Source organism: Ranitomeya imitator, chromosome 3 (assembly GCF_032444005.1).
Source record: "Ranitomeya imitator isolate aRanImi1 chromosome 3, aRanImi1.pri, whole genome shotgun sequence".
NCBI classification, from domain to species: Eukaryota; Metazoa; Chordata; class Amphibia; order Anura; family Dendrobatidae; genus Ranitomeya; species Ranitomeya imitator.
This window is the reverse complement of record NC_091284.1, coordinates 419,759,263-419,786,324: the sequence shown is the minus strand read 5'-3', so window position 1 is coordinate 419,786,324 and position 27,062 is coordinate 419,759,263. Positions and strand designations below refer to the sequence as shown.

At 43.0% G+C, this 27,062-nt stretch overlaps 1 protein-coding gene across 1 annotated transcript in view; it reads right to left on the bottom strand.

Annotated features, from left to right (window-relative positions):
- The window catches only part of INTS2 (integrator complex subunit 2), a 146,811-nt gene that overhangs the window by 99,377 nt on the left and 20,372 nt on the right, over positions 1 to 27,062 (bottom strand). The window contains exons 2-8 of the mRNA XM_069757209.1: positions 17,400 to 17,703; positions 12,549 to 12,687; positions 12,265 to 12,367; positions 12,054 to 12,167; positions 4,899 to 5,029; positions 4,629 to 4,802; positions 4,272 to 4,492 (exon numbers count right to left, since the gene is read on the bottom strand). Of these exons, the coding sequence (XP_069613310.1) occupies positions 4,272 to 4,492; positions 4,629 to 4,802; positions 4,899 to 5,029; positions 12,054 to 12,167; positions 12,265 to 12,367; positions 12,549 to 12,687; positions 17,400 to 17,692 (1,175 nt within the window). The 5' untranslated portion in view covers positions 17,693 to 17,703. The remainder of the gene's footprint in view (positions 1 to 4,271; positions 4,493 to 4,628; positions 4,803 to 4,898; positions 5,030 to 12,053; positions 12,168 to 12,264; positions 12,368 to 12,548; positions 12,688 to 17,399; positions 17,704 to 27,062) is intronic.

The window sequence follows — 27,062 nt, the reverse complement described above, 5'->3', positions numbered from 1 at the left end:
TTGAAGCGTTCCTGAGTTATTACCTCATGAAGGGACACTGGTCAGAATTGCAAAAAACGGCAAGGTCTTTAAGGTCAAAATAGGCTGGGTCATGAAGGGGTTAATATCCTGAACTATGAAATGATTAACCCCTTCACACCGAAGCCTGTTTTCAACTTCCTGACGAGGCCATTTTTTTTCAATTCTGACCACTGTCACTTTATGAGGTCATAACTTTTAAACGCTTTAATGGATCCTAGTGATTCTGAGACTGTTTTCTCGTGACATATTGTACTTTATGATAGTAGTAAAATTTATTCGATATGACTTGCGTTTATTTGTGAAAAAAACGGAAATTTGGCGAAAATCTTTCAATTTTCAAACTTTTAGTTTTTATGCCCTTAAATTAGAGAGTCATATAATACAAAATAGTTAATCAATAACATTACCCACATGTTTGCTTTACAATAGCACAATTTTGGTAATAATTTTTTTTGTTAGGAAGTTATAAGGGTTAAAAGTTGACCAGCGATATCTCATTTTTACAACAAAATTTGCAAAACCATAATTTTTAAGGACCACCTCACACTTGAAGTGACTTTCAGGGGCCTATATGACAGAAAATGCCCAAAGGTGACACCATTCTAAAAACTGCACCACTTAAGGTACTCAAAAACACATTCAAGAAGACAGGAATTTTTGGAATGTTTAAAAAAATGTAACATTTAAAGGGAACCTGTCACCCTAAAATGGAAGACTAGCTAAGCCCACCGGCATCAGGGGCTTATCTACAGCATTCTGGAATGCTGTAGATAAGCCCCCGATGTATCCTGAAAGATGAGAAAAAGAGGTTAAATTATACTCACCCAGGGGCGGTCCCGCTGCTTGTCCGGTCCGATGGTTGTCGCGGCCCGGGGCCTCATCTTCATAGGATGACGTCCTCTTCTGGTCTTCACGCCGCGGCTCTGGTGCAGGCGTACTTTGTCTGCAGGCGCCGGGCCTCTCTGACCTTTCCCGGCGCCTGCGCACTGCAGTGCTTTGCTCTGCCCTCAACAGGGCAGACAAAGTACGCCTGCGCCGGAGCTGCGGCGTGAAGACAAGAAGAGGACGTGATCGTAAAAAGATGGGAGGCCCCGGACCGGACCACAACGCCCACCGCAGTGGGACCGCCCCTGGTTGAGTATAATATAGGTTACATCGGGGGCTTATCTACAGCATTCCAGAATGCTGTAGATAAGCCCCTGATGCCGGTGGGCTTAGCTCAACTTCTATTTTGGGGGGTGACAGGTTCCTTTTAACTTTTTTTTTTTTCACAAAATTTTTATTTCAGATCCAATTTGTTTTATTTTACCAAGGGTAACAGGAGAAATTGGACCCCAAAAGTTGTTGTCCAATTTGTCCTGAGTACGCTGATACCCCATATATGGGGGTAAACCACTGTCTGAGCGCATGGCAGAGCTCGGAAGGGAAGGAGCGCAGTTTGAATTTTCAATGCAAAATTGGCTGGAATTGAGGTCGGACACCATGTCGCGTTTGGAGAGCCCCTGATGTGCCTAAACAGTGGAAACCCCCCACAAGTGACCCCATTATGGAAAGTAGACCCCCTAAGGAACTTATCTAGATGTGTGGTGAGTAGTGTTGAGCGATACCGTCCGATACTTGAAAGTATCGGTATCGGATAGTATCGGCCGATACCCGAAAAATATGGGATATCGCCGATACCGATATCCGATACCAATACAAGTCAATGGGACACCAAGTATCGAAAGGTATTCTGATGGTTCCCAGGGTCTGAAGGAGAGGAAACTCTCCTTCAGGCCCTGGGATCCATATTAAGGTGTAAAATAAAGAATTAACATAAAAAATATTGATATATTCACCTCTCCGGCGGCCCCTGGACATCACGCTGGTAACCGGCAGGCTTCTTTGTTTAAAATGAGCGCCTTTAGGACCTGCGAATGACGTTGCGGCTTCTGATTGGTCGCGTGCCGCTCATGTGACCGCCACGCGACCAATCAGAAGCTGCGACGTCATTCGCAGGTCCTTAATTTTTAGAATTATGAGTTTAGTGAATGAGAATGACGTCGCGGCTTCTGATTGGTCGCGTGGCGGTCACATGAGCGGCACGCGACCAATCAGAAGCCGCGACGTCATTCGCAGGTCCTAAAGGCGCTCATTTTAAACAAAGAAGCCTGCCGGTTACCAGCGTGATGTCCAGGGGCCGCCGGAGAGGTGAATATATCAATATTTTTTATTTTAATTCTTTATTTTACACATCCCTATGGATCCGATAGCGATACCCGATACCACAAAAGTATCGTATCTCTGTATCGGAATTCCGATACCGCAAGTATCGGCCGATACCCGATACTTGCGGTATCGGAATGCTCAACACTAGTAGTGAGCAGTTGGAACTCCCAATTGTTTCACTAATGTCTTTAACGCAGAGCCGTGAAAATAAAAAATATATTTTTTTCCACGAAATTTTTTTAGCCCCCAAATTTTTATTTTTACAAGGGTAACAGGAGAAATTGGACACCAAAAGTTGTTGTCCAATTTGTCCTGAATACGCCGATACCCCATGTGTGGAGGGGGACCACTGTTCCGGCAGAGCTCGGAAGGGAAGGAGCACCGTTTTTCTTTTTCAACGCAGAATTGGCTGGAATTGAGATCGGACGCCATGTCGCGTTTGTAGAGTCCCTGATGTGCCTAAACAGTGGAAACCACCCCCCCCCCAATTCTAATTGAAACCCTAACCCAAACACACCCCTAAGCCTAATCCCAACCATAACCCTAACCACACCCCTAACCCTAATCCCAACTGTAAACATAATCCTAACCCTAACTTTAGCCCCAACCCTAACGGGAAAATGGAAATAAAAACTTTTTTAATTTTATTATTTTTCCCTAACTAAGGGGGTGATAAAGGAGGGTTTGATTTACTATTTGTAGCGGGTTTTTATAGTAGGCTTTTATGCTTGACAGCTGTCACACGCTAAAAGACGCTTTTTATTGCAAAAAATAGTTTTTGCATCACATGTTGAAAACAGTAATTTTTCCATATTTTGGCCAACAGTCATGTGAGGTCTTGTTTTTTGCGGGACGAGTTGACGTTTTTATTGGTACCATTTTCGGGCACATGACATTTTTTTATCGCTTTTTATTCCTATTTTTGGGAGGCAGAATGAACAAAAACCAGCAATTCCTGAATTTCTTTTATGGAGGGCGTTTATACCGTTCCGCGTGTGGCAAAATTGATAAGGCAGCTTTATTCTTCGCGTCAGTTCAATTACAGCGATACCTCATTTATATATATTTTTTTATGTTTTGGCTCTTTTATACAATAAAAACTAATTTTATATATAATATTGCTTTATTCTGAGAGCTATAACTTATTTTTCTGCTGATGACGCTGTATGGCGGCTTTTTTTTTTGCGGGACAAGATGACGTTTTCCACGGTAACATGTTTATTTATATCCGTCTTTTTGATCACATTTTATTGCGCTTTTTTTTTCGGGCAGTATGATGATAAACCATTGTTTTTTGCCTCTTTTTTTTTTCCTGTGGTGTTCACTGAAGGGGTTAACTAGTGGGATAGTTTTATAGAGGGGTCGTTAAGGACACGGTGATACCAAATGTGTACTTTTTTTTATTTACATAAATAAATGGATATATTGGAAAATATTTATTTTATTTTTTTCTTTATTTGGGGATTTTTTTTTTTACTTTACAACTTTGTCGCAGGTTGGGACATCACTATATTACATCAAATCGCTGATCTGACACTTTGCATAGCACTGTGTCAGATCAGCGAGCTGACAGGCAGTGCAAGAGGCTTTCCGGTGCCTGTTCTCCGCAGGCGCCGGAAAGCCACCTCACTTCAGGACCCGGAAGGATCCCCGCAGCCATTTTTGATCCAGGGACTACATGGAGACCACCGGAACAACGCAATCGCATCGCATTGTTCCAGTAGGAGAGCGCAGGGAGCCCCCGTCCCTGTGCAATGCCCCTCTATGTCGCTGTCACTACTGACAGCGGCATCAGAGGGGTTAAATGCCCACGATCGGCGCTAGCCCCAATCGTGGGCATTGCTGCGGGGTGTCAGCTGTCACACACAGCTGACACCTGCACGCGATCACCGCGGTGCTCACCGTGAGACCGCGCGATCATGCTGCCGTACTAGTACTGCGGTTTGCGGGAACGCAGTTCTCGCAGAGCAGTACTAGTACGGCGCGTGTCAGGAAAGGGTTAATCTCAGTCCCATGTTACAGTGCAAAATAAGGGTATTTACTTAAGTCCGGCAATTCCCATCAAGGCACAATACAGGCGAAGCAGGGCACTAGCTTTGACTACATGTTCTTCTTTAAGTCCACAGTAGACAGATCCTCCAAGCTCAATATCTCCACCCTTTGATATCTGTGGTTTTTTCTCCGTTGGAAGGATGCTCATTAACTCAGAGAGGAGCTGCCGCCGCATTTGCCACAGAACCGAGCTGCTGTTTTCGCGTCTTCTCTAAAATAGAAAAAGAGGAATTTCCATCGACAGTACACATTGTAACAGTCAGAGATAAAGTCATGTTCACCGTGTAATAAATGGAGATTACGATTTAATATCTAGCAAAAGACAATTTATAATATGGAAATCTTACCAGTTGACCATTGCGAATAAAGGTGCCAAACCAGGTCCTAACTTTTGCATTGGTCCCAAGGAGCAGCCCGCTTACAAAGCACACCATGTTGCTCACACCATCATCACCAGCCTCATTTTTGGTATGGTCCAAGGTCAATGCTACACCAAGCCCTGGAAGATGACATTCCTCTACCTGACATGTAAAGCACAAATTAAAAATGTCCCTCAACTGTCTAGCAAACATACTGTTAGTATAAAAAAAAATGGTGAAATACCCAAAGCTACTTACCACCATGCCTCGAACTTTCAGGGCTTGTGATGGATTCATCTTGCAAAGCTGTCGAAGAGCTTCAGTTCTGCGCCTCCCTCCAGTACTTTCTTCATCTTGACGTTCTCCATTTTTTATCAAGCTCCTACAAACTACACAAAATATAATGAACATTTAATGGTGTTTTAGATTCATGTATAAACCAGGCAAATTTTTATATTGTAATACTTTAACTGTGTTTGCCCATGCTGGTACATTTGCAGGCAAAGATGCAAAGTTATATTGGTAGTTTCCATTCAGGTCATACAATATTAATGACAATTAGTTAAAGGAAGATTACAAAAACATTGAAAGAAGACAATGTACAATGTTAACGCACTTTAGTATAGCACCACTGCATTGGGGTGGGGGGGATCATTCCAGTAGGAGTATACAGCTTCTATGAAGACCTATGTACATAAACCTATATTTACAGGTAAAAATTGCAGTTTTCACATTGGCCACTAGGTGGCAGTAATTACATAAGGGTCACGCTTACCACTGCAACCAATGTAGTTGATCCAAAGAAAAGCATTGTCACATAAAAGAAATGTATCACCTGAAAATGTTCTATTGTTTAAACCAAGTTTTTATGTAAAACATTTGTTAAGCAACTTTGAAAGGGATTATTTTTTCATTTTCCAAATTATGTAAAATTAACCCCTTTGCCCCCAAGGGTGGTTTGCACGTTATGGACTGGGCCAATTTTTACAATTCTGACCACTGTCCCTTTATGAGGTTATAACTCTGGAACGTTTTTAAACGGATCCCAGTGATTCTGACATTGTTTTCTCGTGACATATTGTACTTCATGATAGTGGTAAAATTTCTTTGATATTACCTGCGTTTATTTGTGGAAAAAACGGAAACATGGCGAAAATTTTGAAAATTTCGCTATTTTCCAACTTTGAATTTTTATGCAATTAAATCACAGAGATATGTCACACAAAATACTTAATAAGTAACATTTCCCACATGTCTACTTTACATCAGCACAATTTTGGGACCAAAATTTTTTTTGTTAGGGAGTTATAAGGGTTAAAAGTTGACCAGCAATTTCTCATTTTTACAGCACCATTTTATTTTAGGGACCACATCTCATTTGAAGTCATTTTGAGGGGTCTATATGATAGAAAATACCCAAGTGTGAGACCATTCTAAAAGCTGCACCCCTCAAGGTTCTGAAAACCACATTCAAGAAGTTTATTAACCCTTCAGGTGTTTCACAGGAATTTTTGGAATGTTTAAATAAAAATTAACATTTAACTTTTTTTTCACAAAAAATTTACTTCAGCTCCAATTTGTTTTATTTTGCCAAGAGTTACAGGAGAAAATAGACCCCAAACCTTGTTGTACAATTTGTCCTGAGTACGCCGATACCCCATAAGTGGAGGTAAACCACTGTTTGGGCGCATGACAGAGCTTGGAAGCGAAGGAGCACCATTTGACTTTTTAATGCAAAATTGACTGGAATTGAGATGGGACGCCATGTTGCGTTTGGAGAGCCACTGATGTGCCTAAACATTGAAACCCCCCACAAGTGACACCATTTTGGAAAGTAGACCCCCTAAGGAACTTATCTAGAGGTGTGGTGAGCCCTTTGACCCACCAAGTGCTTCACAGAAGTTTATAATGCAGAACCGTAAAAATAAAAAATAATTTTTGTGAAAAAAAAATGATCTTTTCGCCCCCAATTTTTTATTTTCCCAATGGTAAGAAAAGAAATTGGAACCAAAAAGTTGTTGCACAATTTGTCCTGAGTACTCTGATACCCCATATGTGGGGGTAAACCACTGTTTGGGCGCATGGGAGACCTCGGAAGGGAAGGAGCGCCGTTTGACCTTTCAATGCAAAATTGATAGGAATTGAGATGGGACGCCATGTTGCGTTTGAAGAGCCACTGATGTGCCTAAACATTGAAACCCCCCACAAGTGACACCATTTTGGAAAGTAGACCCCCTAAGGAACTTATCTAGAGGTGTAGTGAGCACTTTGACCCACCAAGTGCTTCACAGAAGTTTATAATGCAGAACCGTAAAAATAAAAACTAATTTTTGTGAAAAAAAAATGATCTTTTCGCCCCCAATTTTTTATTTTCCCAATGGTAAGAGAAGAAATTGGAACCAAAAAGTTGTTGTACAATTTGTCCTGAGTACGCTGATACCCCATATGTGGGGGTAAACCACTGTTTGGGCGCATGGGAGAGCTCGGAAGGGAAGGAGCGCCGTTTGACTTTTCAATGCAAAATTCACAGGAATTGAGATGAGACGCCATGTTGCGTTTGGAGAGCCACTGATGTGCCTAAATATTGAAACTCCACACAAGTGACACCCTTTTGGAAAGTAGACCCCCTAAGGAACTTATTTAGATGTGTGGTGAGCACTTTGACCCACCAAGAGCTTCACAGAAGTTTATAATGCAGAGCCGTAAAAATAAAACAAACATTTTTTCCCACAAATATTATTTTTTAGCCCCCAGTTTTGTATTTTCCCGAGGGTAACAGGAGAAATTGGACCCCAAAATTTGTTGTCCAATTTGTCCTGAGTGCGCTGATGCCCCATATGTGGGGGGGAACCACCGTTTGGGCGCATGGGAGGGCTCTGAAGGGAAGGAGCGCCATTTGGAATGCAGACTTAGATGGAATGGTCTGCAGGCGTCACATTGCGTTTGCAGAGCCCCTAATGTACCTAAACAGTAGAAACCCCCCACAAGTGACCCCATATTGGAAACTAAACCCCCCCACGAACTTATCTAGATGTGTTGTGAGAACTTTGAGCCCCCAAGTGTTTCATTACAGTTTATAACGCAGAGCCGTGAAAATTAAAAAATCTTTTTTTTCCCACAAAACTTATTTTTTAGCCCCCAGTTTTGTATTTTCCCAAGGGTAACAGGAGAAATTGGACCCCAAAAGTTGTTGTCCAATTTGTCCTGAGTACGCTGATACCCCATATGTTGGGGTAAACCCCTGTTTGGGCACACGGGAGAGCTCGGAAGGGAAGGAGCACTGTTTTACTTTTTCAACGCAGAATTGGCTGGAATTGAGATCGGACGCCATGTTGCGTTTGGAGAGCCCCTAATGTGTCTAAACAGTGGAAACCCCCCAATTATAACTGAAACCCTAATCCAAACACACCCCTAACTCTAATTCCAACGGTAACCCTAACCACACCTCTAACCCTGACACACCCCTAACCGTAATCCCAACCCTATTCCCAACCGCAAATGTAATCCAAACCCTAACCCTAACTTTAGCCCCAACCCTAACTGTAGCCTTAACCCTAACTGTAGCCTTAACCCTAACTGTAGCCTTAACCCTAGCCCTAACCCTAGCCCTAACCCTAGCCCTAGCCCTAACCCTAGCCCTAACCCTAGCCCTAACCCTAGCCCTAACCCTAGCCCTAACCCTAACCCTAGCCCTAACCCTAGCCCTAACCCTAGCCCTAACCCTAACCCTAATGGGAAAATGGAAATAAATACATTTTTTAATTTTTTTTTACTTTTCCCTAACTAAGGGGGTAATGAAGGGGGGTTTGATTTACTTTTATAGCAGATTTTTTAGCGGATTTTTATGATTGGCAGCCGTCACTCACTGAAAGACGCTTTCTATTGCAAAAAATATTTTTTGCGTTACCACATTTTGAGAGCTATAATTTTTCCATATTTGAGTCCACAGAGTCATGTGAGGTCTTGTTTTTTGCGGGACGAGTTGACGTTTTTATTGGTAACACATTCGGGCACGTGACATTTTTTGATCGCTTTTTATTCCGATTTTTGTGAGGCAGAATTAGCAAAAACCAGCTATTCATGAATTTCTTTTGGGGGAGGCGTTTATACCGTTCCGCGTTTGGTAAAATTGATAAAGCAGTTTTATTCTTCGGGTAAGTACGATTACAGCGATACCTCATTTATATCATTTTTTTATGTTTTGGCGCTTTTATACGATAAAAACTATTTTATAGAAAAAATAATTATTTTTGCATCGCTTTATTCTGAGGACTATAACTTTTTTTTTTTTTTGCTGATGTTGCTGTATGGCGGCTCGTTTTTCGCGGGACAAGATGACGCTTTCAGCGGTACCATGGTTATTTATATCTGTCTTTTTGATAGCGTGTTGTTCCACTTTTTGTTCGGCGGTATGATAATAAAGCGTTGTTTTTTGCCTCTTTTTTTTTTTTTTTTTTTCTTACGGTGTTTACTGAAGGGGTTAACTAGTGGGCCAGTTTTATAGGTCGGGTTGCTGCGGACGCGGCAATACTAAATATGTGTACTTTTATTGTTTTGTTTTTTTTATTTAGATAAAGAAATGTATTTATGGGAATAATATTTTTTTTTTCTCTTTATTTAGGATTTTTTTTTTTTTTTTACACACTTGTAAAAATTTTTTTTTACTTTTTTACTTTGTCCCATGGAGGGACAATACAGATCGGTGATCTGCCAGTTTGCACAGCACTCTGACAGATCACTGATCTGTCAAACAGCGCTGCAGCGTTACCAAGTGCCTGCTCTGAGCAGGCACTTGGTAAGCCACCTCCCTCCCTGCAGGACCCGGATCCGCGGCCATCTTGGATCCGGGACTTGCTGCAGGAGGGAGGTACGGAGACCCCCGGTGCAACGCGATCACATCGCGTTGCTGCGGGGGTCTCACGGAAGCCCGCAGGGAGCCCCCTCCCTGCGCGATGCTTCCATGCACCGCCGGCACATCGCGATCATGTTTGATCGCGGTGTGCCGGGGGTTAATGTGCCGGGGGCGGTCCGTGACCGCTGCTGGCACATAGTGCCGGGTGTCAGCTGCGATAAGCAGCTGACACCCGGCCGCGATTGGCCGCGCTCCCCCCGTGAGCGCGGCCGATCGCCTATGACCTACTATTCCGTCCTTGGGAAGTAAAGCCCACCCCACATGGACGGAATAGTACGTCTGATGGCAGAAAGGGGTTAAATACTTATATCTCGCAGTTTTCACACAGACCACTGAGAATCACACTAAGCCAACTCTTCATATTCTGTTCAGATCACTTTGCAACAGTCATATCATTATTCTTAAAGACAAGATTACAATGAAAGGTTTCAATAAAAATAAAATAGAAAAATAGAGGTTCCACCATTCACAATACATGTAACTAGCCGGCTTGTCTCTGCACAATAACTGCAGCACAGATCAGTGTATCTAGCAAACTCTTTCCTTAGAAACTAACATCTGCAGACCGGTGGTTCCTATGGCCATGTGGCTTATGTACAGTTGGAATCGCACAAGCAGCTTCTTTTTATTTTTTTTTTAGCCAAAGGCAACTATGGACCCAGCATGAAGGAAAAGTAGAAGTCCTTTGTTAGTCTGTGTGCACATGTTCAGGATTTTTCGCATTTTTTTGTGTTTTTTCGCTCTAAAAACGCTTAAAAAACGCATACATATGCATCATATCATTTATAATGCATTCCGCAATTTTTGTGCATAGGTAAAAAATGCAGCATGTTCATTAATTTTGCAGATTTCCCACTATATTATTGCATTGGGAACCTCCAGAAAAAAACCCGCAAAAAATCTGCACAAAAATGAGCAAAAAATTTGGTGCAGAAAATGTCCAGTTTTGTTCAGGAAATTTCTGCAAGAAATCCTGACGAGTGCACGTAGCCTTAATATTTCCCGTTGCTTCTAAAACCACTCCTTACTCACAAAGCAGAGAATCAACAATGGACACCATATCATAGGGTGTTCAACAATTGAATAAAGAAAAAGCTGATGACTAAGACTGACATTATCTGTTTTTCATTAGTAAAATATAGAGGTGCTAAAATAGCTTCTGAACGTGTGTGTGTTTTCCCTTTGCTACCAGAAGCGGACTGTGAGTATGACAATCCCATTAGAAACAAAAACCAGCAGTGTATCATGAAAGAAGATTGCCATTAATCTACGTATAATTATAGTATAGGGTAGACACTTAAAGGGATTTTCTCAAGTTTCCAAGTTATCACCTATCCACTGGATCTGACCGCTGGGAGAGCCACCGATCCTAAAAATCAAGGCTCTTCCTGGAGGTCAATCATACACACTGTGGCTTCATTCACTTTTTATGGGAATGCTAAAGACCAGCTCACAGCAATGCTCAGCGATCGCTCATAGTCCCATTAAAAAAAGGAGATGGATTGCGCATGATATGACTGCCATGGATAGGGGATAACTTCCAAACTTGAGAATGCCCATTAAATATGGCCATACACTGTTGACTGAACAACTAGCTTCCTCTTCATACGCCTCCAAACATATGAATGCTCTGAATTCACATTTTTTTCAAGGGGCACACGGGTACAAAAAAAAAAGTCAAGATACTTATTAACAGCTAATTTATTTTGCCACCTAGTCACAGGGTAGAAGATAAATCAATGATTGCTGTGGTGTGAACCTCTCGGAGCCCTACAAAATCCTTTTAACGATGGCCCAAGATCCCGTGTGAACACCACATGTGCATTGACTTCTCCATTGACTCCTATAGATAGTTAATAAAGCAGAGCAGTGGATGCACAGACAGTAACACATTCACACAAATGACATTGGGACCCTTGTTCTAGTGATTGATGGAATCCCAGTGGCTGGACCCTCAGCGATCAAGTGAGAGAACAGTCTCCATTTTGTGTCTGTGGTATTCATCTTCACTTATAACTCCTGTGTCATGGTGATCAAATAACACTGTTGGGAGAATAAGTTTCAAATTTCTATTCACGCCCCTAAAGTTCTTACTGGCTACATATTTCGGAGGGAACTTTCCTTTGTCTGTAATAATACTTAAAAGGGCCTACATGTGATTAATAAAGCAGAAATCCTATTTAGAACACCATACAAGCCTGTGCGGTACTGATTTCCCGAGATCTCATAACGTACTTTCTTAATTGGAGTTCAAAAGGCACAGAAGACAGTGAATTTCGCTCACATTCATATTTACCATCTATCCTGTGGTTTGGTGGTGTATTGGACATAATGAAGGGGGAAGGGGGGGAGTGAGAGAGATACATATCCCCTTAATATGAAAGAGCATTTCCTCAACCCAGACCATGTGCGGCACATTACTGGTAATTTTATAGAATGGTTTATGTCTGATCAATCCTACCAACTCAAAAGTCAGTGAAAAAAACCCCCCAAAAACTCACCTTCATTAAAGCTGTCTGGAACATTGGCGACCAGCAAACAAAGGAACCAAGCTCCATTCCGAACATGAAGGAGAGCTTCAGCCATGTCTGTGATAGGCAGCAGCGTGTGCAGCTCTAAAGAAGAACAGCATGATGGTGAATGTAGAACAATAATATAATGGGATACTTGTACTAATCTCAGCGTTTCAACTAGCAGCAAGACAAACTATACCAGCTTGTAAAATGCAGAGCACATCCGCCGCTTCCTCCATGTGCACAGGACTTTCAAAGAGCTCTGATGACTTCAGGAAATATTCACCATTAGAATCGGCCACCTATAAAAGAACAATAATAAGAATACACACAACCTGCACAAGATGCATACTGTAGTTCACCACAAAAATGATTGTCAATATGGAAGTCTTCATTGTCCCCAAGACTAAAGCGATCTAAAGAATGGGAGCAGCCTGAATTCAGGCTAAAAATCATTTTATCAGTTATGAGTGACGTCTATACCTTATTTATTATTGCCAGTAGCTCACTGAGCACTAGTCGCAATCGACGAGGAGAATCACTGTGCTCAAACTCCAAAGTCAGGCCATGCTGAAGTTGCGACACCAGGATACTTTCTCCTGTACCTCCCCCAAGCTTATGTCTGTGGAGAAGAATATACTAATTAAATAACTAAAAAGGAGGTCATGAACAAAAGTGAAAGGCAGACAACAAAATGTATTACCACTGCCCTAAACAAAATAAATATTATGTGCATGGTATTATATATGTCAAGTATATTCATAATAAAAGGAGTCTGTCAAAAGCTTTACTGCTATTATAATTACTATTTATTTATATAGCACCATTGATTCCATGGTGCTGTACATGAGAAGGGGTTACATACAAATTACAGTTATCACTTACAATAAATAAACTAACAATGATAAACTGGTAAAGTGGGGAGATGACTATCTATAGGATGATGGGGGAAGTCAACAGTAGGTTGGGGGTTGCAGGAGCTCCAGTGGTGTTGAGGTGGCAGCGGGGTCAGTGCAGGCTGTAGGCTTTCCTGAAGAGATGGGTTTTCAGGTTCCGTCTAAAGGATCCGAATGTGGTTGATAGTCGGACGTGTTGGGGCAGAGAATTCCAGAGGATGGGGGATATTCGGGAAAAGTCTTGGAGGCAATTGGGTGAGAAGCAAATAAGTGTGGAGGAGAGAAGGAGGTCTTGGGAGGACCGGAGATTACGTGAGGGAAGATATTGTGAGATTAGTTCAGAGATAAAGGGAGGGGACAGCTTATGGATTGCTTTGTAGGTCAGTGTTAGCAGTTTTAACTAGATACGCTGAGGAATTAGGAGCCAATGAAGGGACTTACAAAAGGGGGAAGCGGAGGAGAGGAGAGAGATGGATTAGTCGGGCAGCAGAGTTAAGGAGAGGTGCAAGAGAGTTAGCAGGGAGGCCGCAGAGAAGGAAGTTGCAGTAGTCGAGGCGAAATTTGATGAGGGCAGGGCATGCACAAGCATTTTAGTAGAGTGAAGGACAGATTCTGGAAATATTTTTTGAGCTGGAGGCGACAGGAGGTGGAAGGAGCTTGGTTTCTGTGAAGGACAGAGCAGAGTCAAGGGTTACTCGGAGTCAGCGGATTTCCGGTACAGGGAAAAGTGTGATGTCATTTACTGTGACCGATAAATCAGCTAGGAAGTGAAAGGAGAAGGAGAATATGGCTGATAGACACTCTGGGATTTTGGACAGCAGAGAGGTGACATCTGGGCCCAAGAGGTAGATCTGAGTGTCAACAGATGGTACTGGAAGCCATGGGAGTTTATGAGTTGTCCCAGGCCAAGTGTATAGATTAAGTAAAAAGGGCAGCACACTGCAGCGCCAAAACATGCAAACTTGAAAACACGAAATTTGAACTGCATTACTGCACTAGAAATATGAAAAATGAGAGCTTTTAGCGCATAAAAATGGCCATATTTATGTGTACCTCGTAGCCACTTTACGGCATCTCTCTTATACGAGGTCCTACGCTTGACCTACCTCGCTGAGAATAAACGTCTCCATCAGAATGGGTACATGTGAAACCTCTTCTTGGACTCAAATTCTCTCTTTCTGTGGAGGGGTATTGGACCTACTATAATTAAAACACCTGTGGCTAGGAGGCGGGGAGTGCACGATCAGAAGGCTAAAGAATACATTTCAAAAACCTGACCTGCACATCCAAACATAGACTGAGTGTGAACAGGTGCTGAACCCAGAGTCGCCAACTCGTATATAGTTAAGTAAAAAGGGCAGCACACTGCAGCGCCAAAACATGCAAACTTGAAAACACGAAATTTGAACTGCATTACTGCACTAGAAATATGAAAAATGAGAGCTTTTAGCGCATAAAAATGGCCATATTTATGTGTACCTCGTAGCCACTTTACGGCATCTCTCTTATACGAGGTCCTACGCTTGACCTACCTCGCTGAGAATAAACGTCTCCATCAGAATGGGTACATGTGAAACCTCTTCTTGGACTCAAATTCTCTCTTTCTGTGGAGGGGTATTGGACCTACTATAATTAAAACACCTGTGGCTAGGAGGCGGGGAGTGCACGATCAGAAGGCTAAAGAATACATTTCAAAAACCTGACCTGCAAATCCAAACATAGACTGAGTGTGAACAGGTGCTGAACCCAGAGTCGCCAACTCGTATATAGTTAAGTAAAAAGGGCAGCACACTGCAGCGCCAAAACATGCAAACTTGAAAACACGAAATTTGAACTGCATTACTGCACTAGAAATATGAAAAATGAGAGCTTTTAGCGCATAAAAATGGCCATATTTATGTGTACCTCGTAGCCACTTTACGGCATCTCTCTTATACGAGGTCCTACGCTTGACCTACTCTCATTTTTCATATTTCTAGTGCAGTAATGCAGTTCAAATTTCGTGTTTTCAAGTTTGCATGTTTTGGCGCTGCAGTGTGCTGCCCTTTTTACTTAACTATATACGAGTTGGCGACTCTGGGTTCAGCACCTGTTCACACTCAGTCTATGTTTGGATGTGCAGGTCAGGTTTTTGAAATGTATTCTTTAGCTTTCTGATCGTGCACTCCCCGCCTCCTAGCCACAGGTGTTTTAATTATAGTAGGTCCAATACCCCTCCACAGAAAGAGAGAATTTGAGTCCAAGAAGAGGTTTCACATGTACCCATTCAGATGGAGACGTTTATTCTCAGCGAGGTAGGTCAAGCGTAGGACCTCGTATAAGAGAGATGCCGTAAAGTGGCTACGAGGTACACATAAATATGGCCATTTTTATGCGCTAAAAGCTCTCATTTTTCATATTTCTAGTGCAGTAATGCAGTTCAAATTTCGTGTTTTCAAGTTTGCATGTTTTGGCGCTGCAGTGTGCTGCCCTTTTTACTTAACTATATACGAGTTGGCGACTCTGGGTTCAGCACCTGTTCACACTCAGTCTATGTTTGGATGTGCAGGTCAGGTTTTTGAAATGTATTCTTTAGCCTTCTGATCGTGCACTCCCCGCCTCCTAGCCACAGGTGTTTTAATTATAGTAGGTCCAATACCCCTCCACAGAAAGAGAGAATTTGAGTCCAAGAAGAGGTTTCACATGTACCCATTCAGATGGAGACGTTTATTCTCAGCGAGGTAGGTCAAGCGTAGGACCTCGTATAAGAGAGATGCCGTAAAGTGGCTACGAGGTACACATAAATATGGCCATTTTTATGCGCTAAAAGCTCTCATTTTTCATATTTCTAGTGCAGTAATGCAGTTCAAATTTCGTGTTTTCAAGTTTGCATGTTTTGGCGCTGCAGTGTGCTGCCCTTTTTACTTAACTATATACGAGTTGGCGACTCTGGGTTCAGCACCTGTTCACACTCAGTCTATGTTTGGATTTGCAGGTCAGGTTTTTGAAATGTATTCTTTAGCCTTCTGATCGTGCACTCCCCGCCTCCTAGCCACAGGTGTTTTAATTATAGTAGGTCCAATACCCCTCCACAGAAAGAGAGAATTTGAGTCCAAGAAGAGGTTTCACATGTACCCATTCTGATGGAGACGTTTATTCTCAGCGAGGTAGGTCAAGCGTAGGACCTCGTATAAGAGAGATGCCGTAAAGTGGCTACGAGGTACACATAAATATGGCCATTTTTATGCGCTAAAAGCTCTCATTTTTCATATTTCTAGTGCAGTAATGCAGTTCAAATTTCGTGTTTTCAAGTTTGCATGTTTTGGCGCTGCAGTGTGCTGCCCTTTTTACTTAACTATATACGAGTTGGCGACTCTGGGTTCAGCACCTGTTCACACTCAGTCTATGTTTGGATGTGCAGGTCAGGTTTTTGAAATGTATTCTTTAGCCTTCTGATCGTGCACTCCCAGCCTCCTAGCCACAGGTGTTTTAATTATAGTAGGTCCAATACCCCTCCACAGAAAGAGAGAATTTGAGTCCAAGAAGAGGTTTCACATGTACCCATTCAGATGGAGACGTTTATTCTCAGCGAGGTAGGTCAAGCGTAGGACCTCGTATAAGAGAGATGCCGTAAAGTGGCTACGAGGTACACATAAATATGGCCATTTTTATGCGCTAAAAGCTCTCATTTTTCATATTTCTAGTGCAGTAATGCAGTTCAAATTTCGTGTTTTCAAGTTTGCATGTTTTGGCGCTGCAGTGTGCTGCCCTTTTTACTTAACTATATACGAGTTGGCGACTCTGGGTTCAGCACCTGTTCACACTCAGTCTATGTTTGGATGTGCAGGTCAGGTTTTTGAAGTGTATAGATTGAGAAGAGTACTTGTCCTAGGATAGAGCCTTGAGGTACTCCAACAGGAACAGGGCGTGGTGGGAGGTAGTGTGGGAGTGGGAGACGCTGAATGTGCGGTTGGAAAGGTATGAGGAGATCCAGGATAGTGCAAGGTCTCTGACGCCAAAAGGAAGAGAATACATGTAGTAAGGAGGCAGTGATCAACTGTGAAGAAGGCAGAGGGCAGGTCTAGAAGGAGGAGTATAGAGAATTGTCTGTTGGCTTTGGCTGTAATCCTTGATCCATATGCCTGAATGAGATTGAATACATTATTAGGACTATGAGAACTTAATAGGACGTGAGTCTAATCAATAGCACGCTAGTGTCCATGAAGATATACTGACCAGGGTGTCATAATATTTATGTTTTCTTTAGTAGTATTATTAAAAGTTAAATTTTAGGTCTTTAGTTAAGGGATTGTTTGCCTTTGCCAATTTGTGATTTATATTTTGTTACCCTATGCTGACTTTGGACAGCAATTTGTGTGTTAATGATGATAAAAACGTACAGAGAGGAAAACACACAAGCTGATGAGTGAATATGCTATAAACGGAACATATAACAAACCTTAGCTGTTGTTCTTTGTTGGCATCCTGCTCTAATGCATGGAAATCTACAGAGAGCAAGGCCACAATGGAATTAACAGCCTCTACTCCTGACAGCAGCCGGAGAAGCAACTTTTTATCCTGAGCCCAGCTTTGGCTCTGGTCAGCAGGTGCACACAAGGCCATTCGGACCAGACATGGAAGTAGCAGTCTCAGCTCGGGATCACTCAAGGCAGCCAACCGTACTACATCCACTTTCTGCATTGCTTCAAATGCATATGGGCTGACATACTGAAGACATGTACTCTCACCCATTGTACTGACTCCTGGAATTAAAAAAAAAAAAGATTTAATAGGGTTTTATGTCATCAAATATGTGCATATTGGCAGTGAATGCCAAAAAATTAAAAAACAAACAAAAAAACCTCTTACCTGATGAATCCCTGGCAGCTGCAGCACAGAATTGCTCCTTAACTGGTCAGAGCTTACTTCCCACCTGACATGCTATCTACCCAAGTGAGCCCCACAGGCAGTTGCTAGCCTCAGAGATTACATCGATTTGGTCCACCCAAGACCACTGCGGCTATTGACTAGAGCAGGGTTCCCCAACCCGTAGCTCGTGAGCCACATGTAGCTTGCCTGCTCCTGACATGTGGCTCGCCGATGGTCACAGAAAAGAAGTCCCCAGGGAGCCTCCCCCTGCCTGTAATACCCGCCCAGGGCCGGCGTCAGCACTCGGGCAAGTGCCAGAGCCCTGAGCAGGCAGGGGGCCCACTCTCTGTCGGGGACACTGTCGTGCTATGGTGCCGGCCCCCGCGAGTGGACTCCCGCCTGCTCCGGGTCCCGGCACTTGCGATACTTACCTCTCCCGTTCCAGCGCTGCAGCGTCTTCCATGCTCTGACTGTGACGTTCAGGTCAGAGGGCGCAATGACGTCACCAGTGCGCACCCTCTGCCTGAGAAGTCGCAGCACAGAGAGCAGGAAGACGCCGACGGTGAGGAGTACAGAGCAGAGCAGCGACAAGCAACGAGAGGTGAGTATTTCTTTTATTTGTTTTTATATTTGGAGCAATATATGGGGACCATCAGAAGGGGCCCATATATGGAGCATTATATGGGGCTAATTCTATATGGAGCATTATATGGGGCTAATTCTATATGGAGCATCTTATGGGGCCAATATAATATGGAGCATCTTATGGGGCCAATAATATAGGGAGCATCTTATGGGGCCAATTTAATATGGAGCATCTTATGGGGCCAATTCTATATGGAGCTTCTTATGAAGCCAATTCTATATGGAGGTTCTTATGAAGCCAATTCTATACGGAGCTTCTTAATGGGGCCAATTCTATATGGAGCTTCTTATGAAGCCAATTCTATATGGAGCTTCTTAACCCCTTCATGACCCAGCCTATTTTGACCTTAAAGACCTTGCCGTTTTTTGCAATTCTGACCAGTGTCCCTTCATGAGGTAATAACTCAGGAACGCTTCAATGGATCCTAGCGGTTCTGAGATTGTTTTTTCGTGACATATTGGGCTTCATGTTAGGGGTAAATTTAGGTCAATAAATTCTGAGTTTATTTGTGATAAAAACGGAAATTTGGCGAAAATTTTGAAAATTTCGCAATTTTCACATTTTGAATTTTTATTCTGTTAAACCAGAGAGTTATGTGACACAAAATAGTTAATAAATAACATTTCCCACACGTCTACTTTACATCAGCACAATTTTGGAAACAAAATTTTTTTTTGCTAGGAAGTTATAAGGGTTAAAATTTGACCAGCGATTTCTCATTTTTACAACGAAATTTACAAAACCATTTTTTTTAGGGACCACCTCACATTTGAAGTCAGTTTGAGGGGTCTATATGGCTGAAAATACCCAAAAGTGACACCATTCTAAAAACTGCACCCCTCAAGGTGCACAAAACCACATTCAAGAAGTTTATTAACCCTTCAGGTGCTTCACAGCAGCAGAAGCAACATGGAAGGAAAAAATGAACATTTAACTTTTTAGTCACAAAAATGATTTTTCAGCAACAATTTTTTTATTTTCCCAATGGTAAAAGGAGAAACTGAACCACGTACGTTGTTGTCCAATTTGTCCTGAGTACGCTGATACCTCATATGTGGGGGTAAACCACTGTTTGGGCGCACGGCAGGGCTTGGAAGGGAAGGAGCGCCATTTGACTTTTTGAATGAAAAATTGGCTGCACTCTTTAGCGGACACCATGTCACATTTGGAGAGCCCCCGTGTGCCTAAAAATTGGAGCTCCCCCACAAGTGACCCCATTTTGGAAACTAGACGCCCCAAGGAACTTATCTAGATGCATAGTGAGCCCTTTAAACCCCCAGGTGCTTCACAAATTGATCCGTAAAAATGAAAAAGTACTTTTTTTTCACAAAAAAATTCTTTTAGCCTCAATTTTTTCATTTTCACATGGACAACAGGATAAAATGGATCCTAAAATTTGTTTGGCAATTTCTCCTGAGTACACCGATACTTCACATGTGGGGGTAAACCACTGTTTGGGCACATGGTAAGGCTCGGAAGGGAAGGAGCGCCATTTGACTTTTTGAATGAAAAATTATCTCCATCGTTAGCGGACACCATGTCGCGTTTGGAGAGACCCTGTGTGCTTAAACATTGGAGCTCCCCCACAAGTGACCCCATTTTGGAAACTGGACCCCCCAAGGAACTTATCTAGATGCCTAGTGAGCACTTTAAACCCTCAGGTGCTTCACAAATTGATCCGTAAAAATGAAAAAGTACTTTTTTTTTCACAAAAAATTTATTTTCGCCTCAATTTTTTCATTTTCACATGGGCAATAGGATAAAATGGATCCTAAAATTTGTTGAGCAATTTCTCCCGAATACGCCGATACCTCATATGTGGGGGTAAACCACTGTTTGGGCACACGGCAGGGCTCGGAAGGGAAGGCGCGCCTTTTAACTTTTTGAATGGAAAATTAGCTCCAATTGTTAGCGGACACCATGTCGCATTTGGAGAGCCCCTGTGTGCCTATGCAATGGAGCTCCCCCACAAGTGACCCCATTTTGGAAACTAGACCCCCCAAGGAACTTATCTAGATGCATACTGAGCACTTTAAACCCCCAGGTGCTTCACAGAAGTTTATAATGCAGAGCCATGAAAATAAAAAATAATTTTTCTTTTCTCAAAAATGATTTTTTAGCCTGGAATTTCCTATTTTGCCAATGGTAATAGGAGAAATTGGACCACAACTGTTGTTGTCCAGTTTGTCCTGAGTATGCAGATACCCCATATGTGGGGGTAAACCACTGTTTGGGCGCACGGCAGGGCTCAGAAGGGAAGGCACGCCATTTGGCTTTTTAAATGGAAAATTATCTCCAATCATTAGCGGACACCATGTCGCGTTTGGAGAGCCCCTGTGTGCCTAAACATTGGAGATCCCCCACAAATTACCCCATTTTGGAAACTAGACCCCCAAAGGAACTAATCTAGATGTGTAGTGAGCACTTTGAACCCTCAAGTGCTTCACAGAAGTTTATAACGCAGAGCCATGAAAATAAAAAAAAAAATTATTTTCTCAAAAATGAATTTTAGCCCGCAATTTTTTATTTTCCCAAGGGTAACAGGAGAAATTTGACCCCAAAAGTTGTTGTCCAGTTTCTCCTGAGTACGCTGATACCCCATATGTGGGGGTAAACCACTGTTTAGGCACATGCTGGGGCTCGGAAGTGAAGTAGTGACGTTTTGAAATGCAGACTTTGATGGAATGCTCTGTGGGCGTCACGTTGCGTTTGCAGAGCCCCTGATGTGGCTAAACAGTAGAAACCCCCCACAAGTGACCCCATTTTGGAAACTAGACCCCGAAAGGAACTTATCTAGATGTGAGGTGAGCACTTTGAACCCCCAAGTGCTTCACAGAAGTTCATAACACAGAGCAGTGAAAATAATAAATACGTTTTCTTTCCTCAAAAATAATTTTTTAGCCCAGAATTTTTTATTTTCCCAAGGGTTACAGGAGAAATTGGACCACAAAAGTTGTTGTCCAGTTTCTCCTGAGTACGCTGATACCCCATGTGTGGGGGTAAACCACTGTTTGGGCACACGTGGGGGCTCAGAAGGGAAGTAGTGACTTTTGAAATGCAGACTTTGATGGAATGGTCTGCGGGGGTCACATTGCGTTTGCAGAGCCCCTGGTGTGCCTAAACAGTAGAAACCCCCCACAAGTGACCCCATTTTGGAAACTAGACCCCCAAAGGAACTTATCTAGATGTGTGGTGAGCACTTTCAACCCCCAAGTGCTTTACAGAAGTTTATAACGCAGAGCCGTGAAAATAATAAATACGTTTTCTTTCCTCAAAAATAATTTTTTAGCCCAGAATTTTTTATTTTCCCAAGGGTTACAGGAGAAATTGGACCACAAAAGTTGTTGTCCAGTTTCTCCTGAGTACGCTGATGCCCCATGTGTGGGGGTAAACCACTGTTTGGGCACACGTGGGGGCTCAGAAGGGAAGTAGTGACTTTTGAAATGCAGACTTTGATGGAATGGTCTGCGGGCGTCACGTTGCGTTTGCAGAGCCCCTGGTGTGCCTAAACAGTAGAAACCCCCCACAAGTGACCCCATTTTGGAAACTAGACCCCCCAAGGAACTTATCTAGATATGTGGTGAGCACTTTGAACCCCCAAGTGCTTCACAGACGTTTACAACGCAGAGCCGTGAAAATAAAAAATAATTTTTCTTTCCTCAAAAATGATGTTTTAGCAAGCAATTTTTTATTTTCTCAAGGGTAACAGGAGAAATTGGACCCCAGTAATTGTTGCGCAGTTTGTCCTGAGTATGCTGGTACCCCATATGTGGGGGTAAACCACTGTTTGGGCACACGTCGGGGTTCGGAAGTGAGGGAGCACCATTTGAATTTTTGAATACAAGATTGGCTGGAATCAATGGTGGCGCCATGTTGCGTTTGGAGACCCCCTGAAGTGCCTAAACAGTGGAAACCCCTCAATTCTACCTCCAACACACCCCTAACCCTTATCCCAACTGTAGCCGTAACCCTAATCACAACCCTAACCCCAACACACCCCTAACCACAACCCTAACCCCAACACACCCCTAACCCTAACCACAACCCTAATTCCAACCCAACTCTAAGGCTATGTGCCAACGTTGCGGATTCGTATGAGATTTTTCAGCATCATTTTTGAAAAATCCGCGGGTAAAAGGCACTGCGTTTTACCTGTGGATTTACCGTGGATTTCCAGTGTTTTTTGTGCGGATTTCACCTGTGGATTCCTATTGAGGAACAGGTGTAAAACGCTGCGGAATCCGCACAAAGAATTGGCATGCTGCGGAAAATACAACGCAGCGTTCCCGCGCGGTATTTTCTGCACCATGGGCACAGCGGATTTGGTTTTTCATATGTTTACATGGTACTGTAAACCTGATGGAACACTGCTGCGGATCCGCAGCCAAATCCGCACCGTGTGCACATAGCCTAATTCTAAAGGTATGTGCACACGCTGCGGAAAACGCTGTGGATCTGCAGCAGTTTCCCATGAGTTTACAGTTCAATGTAAACCTATGGGAACCAAAAATCGCTGTACACATGCTGCGGAAAAACTGCACGGAAACGCAGCGGTTTACATTCCGCAGCATGTCACTTCTTTCTGCGGATTCCGCAGCGGTTTTACAACTGCTCCAATAGAAAATCGCAGTTGTAAAACCGCAGTGAAATGCGCAGAAAAACCGCGGTAAATCCACGATAAATCGGCAGCGGTTTAGCACTGTGGATTTTTCAAATCCGGTGCGGAAAAATCCGCATAGGACCAGAATACGTGTGCACATACCGAAGCCCTAACCCTAGCCCTAACCCTACCCCTAACCCTACCCCTACCCCTAACCCTACCCCTAGCCCTAACCCTACCCCTAACCCTAACCCTAGTTCTTACCCCGACCTTAGTGAAAAAAAAAAAAAATTCTTTATTTTTTTTATTGTCCCTATCTATGGGGGTGACAAGGGGGGGGGTCATTTACTATTTTTTTTATTTTGATCACTGAGATAGGATATATCTCAGTGATCAAAATTCACTCTGGAACGAATCTGCCGGCCGGCAGATTCGGCGGGCGCACTGCACATGCGCCCGCCATTTTGGAAGATGGCGGCGCCCAGGAAAGAAGACGGACGGACCTCGGGCGGCCAGGTAAGTATAAGGGGGGGGAGATCAGGGCACGGGGGGGCGTCGGAGCACGGGGGGGGTGGATCGGATCATGGAGGGGGGTGGATCGGAACACGGGAGGGAGGATTGGAGCACGGGGAAGGATTGGAGCACGGGGTGAGGGATCGCTGTGCGGGGGGGGGGGGTGGATCGGAGCACGGGGGGGTCGCTGTGTGCGGGGGGGGGATCGGAGTGCGGGGGGGTTTGATTGGAGCGCGGGGGGTGTGATTGGTGCACGGGCAAGCGGACAGGAGGACAGGGGAGCGGAGCACAGGACGGAGGGGAGCGGACCACAGATCGGGGGGCTGGGGGGGCGATTGGAGGAGTGGGGTGGGTGCACATAAGTGTTTCCAGCCATGGCCGATGATATTGCAGCATCGGCCATGGCTGGATTGTAATATTTCACCAGTTTTTTAGGTGAAATATTACAAATCGCTCTGATTGGCAGTTTCACTTTCAACAGCCAAATCAGAGCGATCGTAGCCACGAGGGGGTGAAGCCACCTCCCCTGGGCTAAACTACCACTCCCCCTGTCCCTGCAGATCGGGTGAAATGGGAGTTAACCCTTTCACCCGGCCTGCAGGGACGCGATCTTTCCATGACACATATGCTGCGTCATGGGTCGGAATGGCACCGACTTTCATGACGCAGCGTATGCGTCAAAGGTCGGGAAGGGGTTAATGGGGCCAATTCTATATAGAGCATCTTATGGGGCCAATTCTATATAGAGCTTATTAATGGGGCCAATTCTATATGGAGCATCATTAATGGGGCCAATTCTATATAGAGCTTCTTAATGGGGCCAATTCTATATGGAACTTCTTATGAGGCCAATTCTATATGGAACTTCTTATATGGAGCAGTATATGGGGCCAATTACATATGGAGCAGTATATGGGGCCAATAATATATGAAGCATCTTATGGGACTGTTAAAGGGTATTGACTTTTAAGATTGCTACTTCCAATAGGTGGCACTAGAGTTCAAGTCCTCTTCGAATAAGCAATTTGCATAACAATAATGTAAAATACATAAGGATAGAGTGAAAGTGAAAATCTGAATGTTATAATTGTGCCTTCTCTAGGTTTTTCTATGACTATCTGCATTGTGGCTCTCGACCAACTTTCATAGTGAATTGTGGCTCTCAAGGTAAGAAAGGTTGGGGACCCCTGGACTAGAGCAATGGTTATGCGAGTAGAGGTCACGTGACTGTCACAAAGAAATAAGCAGTGCAGGGAGTGTCGAGATTCATAGGGTTAGTCATGGTAGTTTTATGATTTTAAGGCATTTAGCCAAATTTCTTGCAGGATCTCTGCTAAAAGTATCCTAATAAGCATGAGCAATAATATTCACTATACGGCTTTGTTAGGTAGTCGTTTGCAAATCCAACATGTATTTTGCTCTATGAAGATTTTATTTATTTATTTGACTCATTTATATAGCGCCATTAATATCCACAGCGTTTTACTTTCATCATCATCGCTGTCCCTATTGGGAGGAAGCTGGAGAACCATGACAAAACCTACGCAAATATGGGGACAACATACAAACTCCTTGAAGATGTTGTCCTTTGTGAGACTTGAACCCAGGACCCCAGCGATGCAAGGCTGCAGTGCTAACCACTGAGCCACTGTGCTGCCCAGCCCATAATACTTATAGTATTGCCAGAAATAGGTCAGATTTACCCACATTACAAGAAGTGGAAAATATGGCTAACTTGCACACAGCTATACTTCCAGACTGCCCCATTCACTTACACAGTCAATTCAGTCACACAAACGTGTTCTCTAAATAGGAGGACTGAAGTCGCTGCTGGGCACCTTTAGTAGTGGCTTATCTGGAACGACTTTTTCTGGTATATTCTGAATGGAACCAGCCTTTAAAAAAAAAATTGTTAAAAAAAGAGCTAAAAAACCACTGCAAAGAATGAACATAATGTATAGTAATATAAAAGTGATTTGCCGTGAAAGTCAGATCTTTTATCCACTTCAGGCTTCAAAAGCCATTAAAAGTAGCATGTTCAATCTCTGGGTAACTTCTGCTTGGAAGCTGCTCACTATTTAAAGTTTATACAAAAAGAAAGACGCCTGCGGCAAAGACGTTTCAGGAAGACCACTGCCGGCGTATTACTGAAAAGTCTTCACAGTGGAAAACTCAGCAAGTAAAACGGCGTGTTAAAGATGCTGTGTGCACATACCCAAATCTATTTTGTTCTTCCAAGACACTTATAACTATCTACATGACAACTAGGTGTGACTATTCTCCTTGTAATGGCTGGCTGCCCCTACACAATTTCACCCCGACGCTGCTGATTAGATAATGAGTAAGGTCAATGTTATCCTGTATCAGAGAAAGATCAAATAAAAAAAATGATATAATGCAGAATATAGGTATTCTGGTGACAGTGACAAGTTCTAAACTGGCTCCGATCTGACAGCTGAGTGCACAGAAGTCACACCCCTTTTGGCAAAAAAAAAAAAAAAAAAAAAGAAGCATACAGTACTATGTGCATATCTGTAAAAATCAGAAAAATGTTGGGAAAAAACAAAACAAAACAGAAAACAAAAGAATTGGCATTTTTTTAAACACAGCATTCCCTAGGAGGAAAAAAAAACCCATCAACTATAACATATATAGTGGTATCAATAAAAGCTACAGCTTGGCGAGCCAAAAATAAATCCAAGAAAAAAATTAAAATGTTGCATGTATCAGAAAAACGGCAAAAAACATTTTTAAAAAAGTTCACATTTCTTTTTACTCACTGAGAACTGTACAGGTTTAGGATCAGTGTGATTGTACTGGAGGCTACAAGGTTGATGTTGGTTTCTTATTCGTTCAGTTTCTTATTCGTCAGTTTCTTATTCGGCAATTTTTTCTTTTTTGTTTTTTATAGGTTTAACAACAAAAAATAAGCATCACAATAACAAAAAAACAATGCAGTGAGGTGCCCTGATGTGAATACGCTTAAAAACTGCTACAAAAATAATAAAACTGGCACAAAAATGGGCATCAAAGAGGGCACCAAAGAGCGTTAAAGAAAGGGTTAAATGCCTTTGGGCCACTGATCTCACACTGCAGACATATAGAACAGGGCGCCCCACATCCAAACCAGTTACTTCCAGCCTGGCCCAAATGGGTTCTGGGCATCAGAACTGGTATCAAAGTGGGCAGACAGTCAATTTTGACCATTTGAATAAGTAACTGATGTTTTTAAGAGGTTAAATGCCTTTGGGCCACTGATACCACAGTGCATACATATAGAACAGGGAGCCCCAAATCAAAAACAGTTCCCTCCAGACTGGCCCAAATGTGTTCTGGGCACCAGAACTGACATCAAAGTGAGCAAACAGCCCATTTTCGCAGATTTGAATAAGTAACTGATGGTTAAATGCCTTTGGGCCACTGATACCACAGTGCATACAGATAGAACAGGGGGACCCACATCAAAAACAGGTCTCTTCAGCTTCGCCCAAATG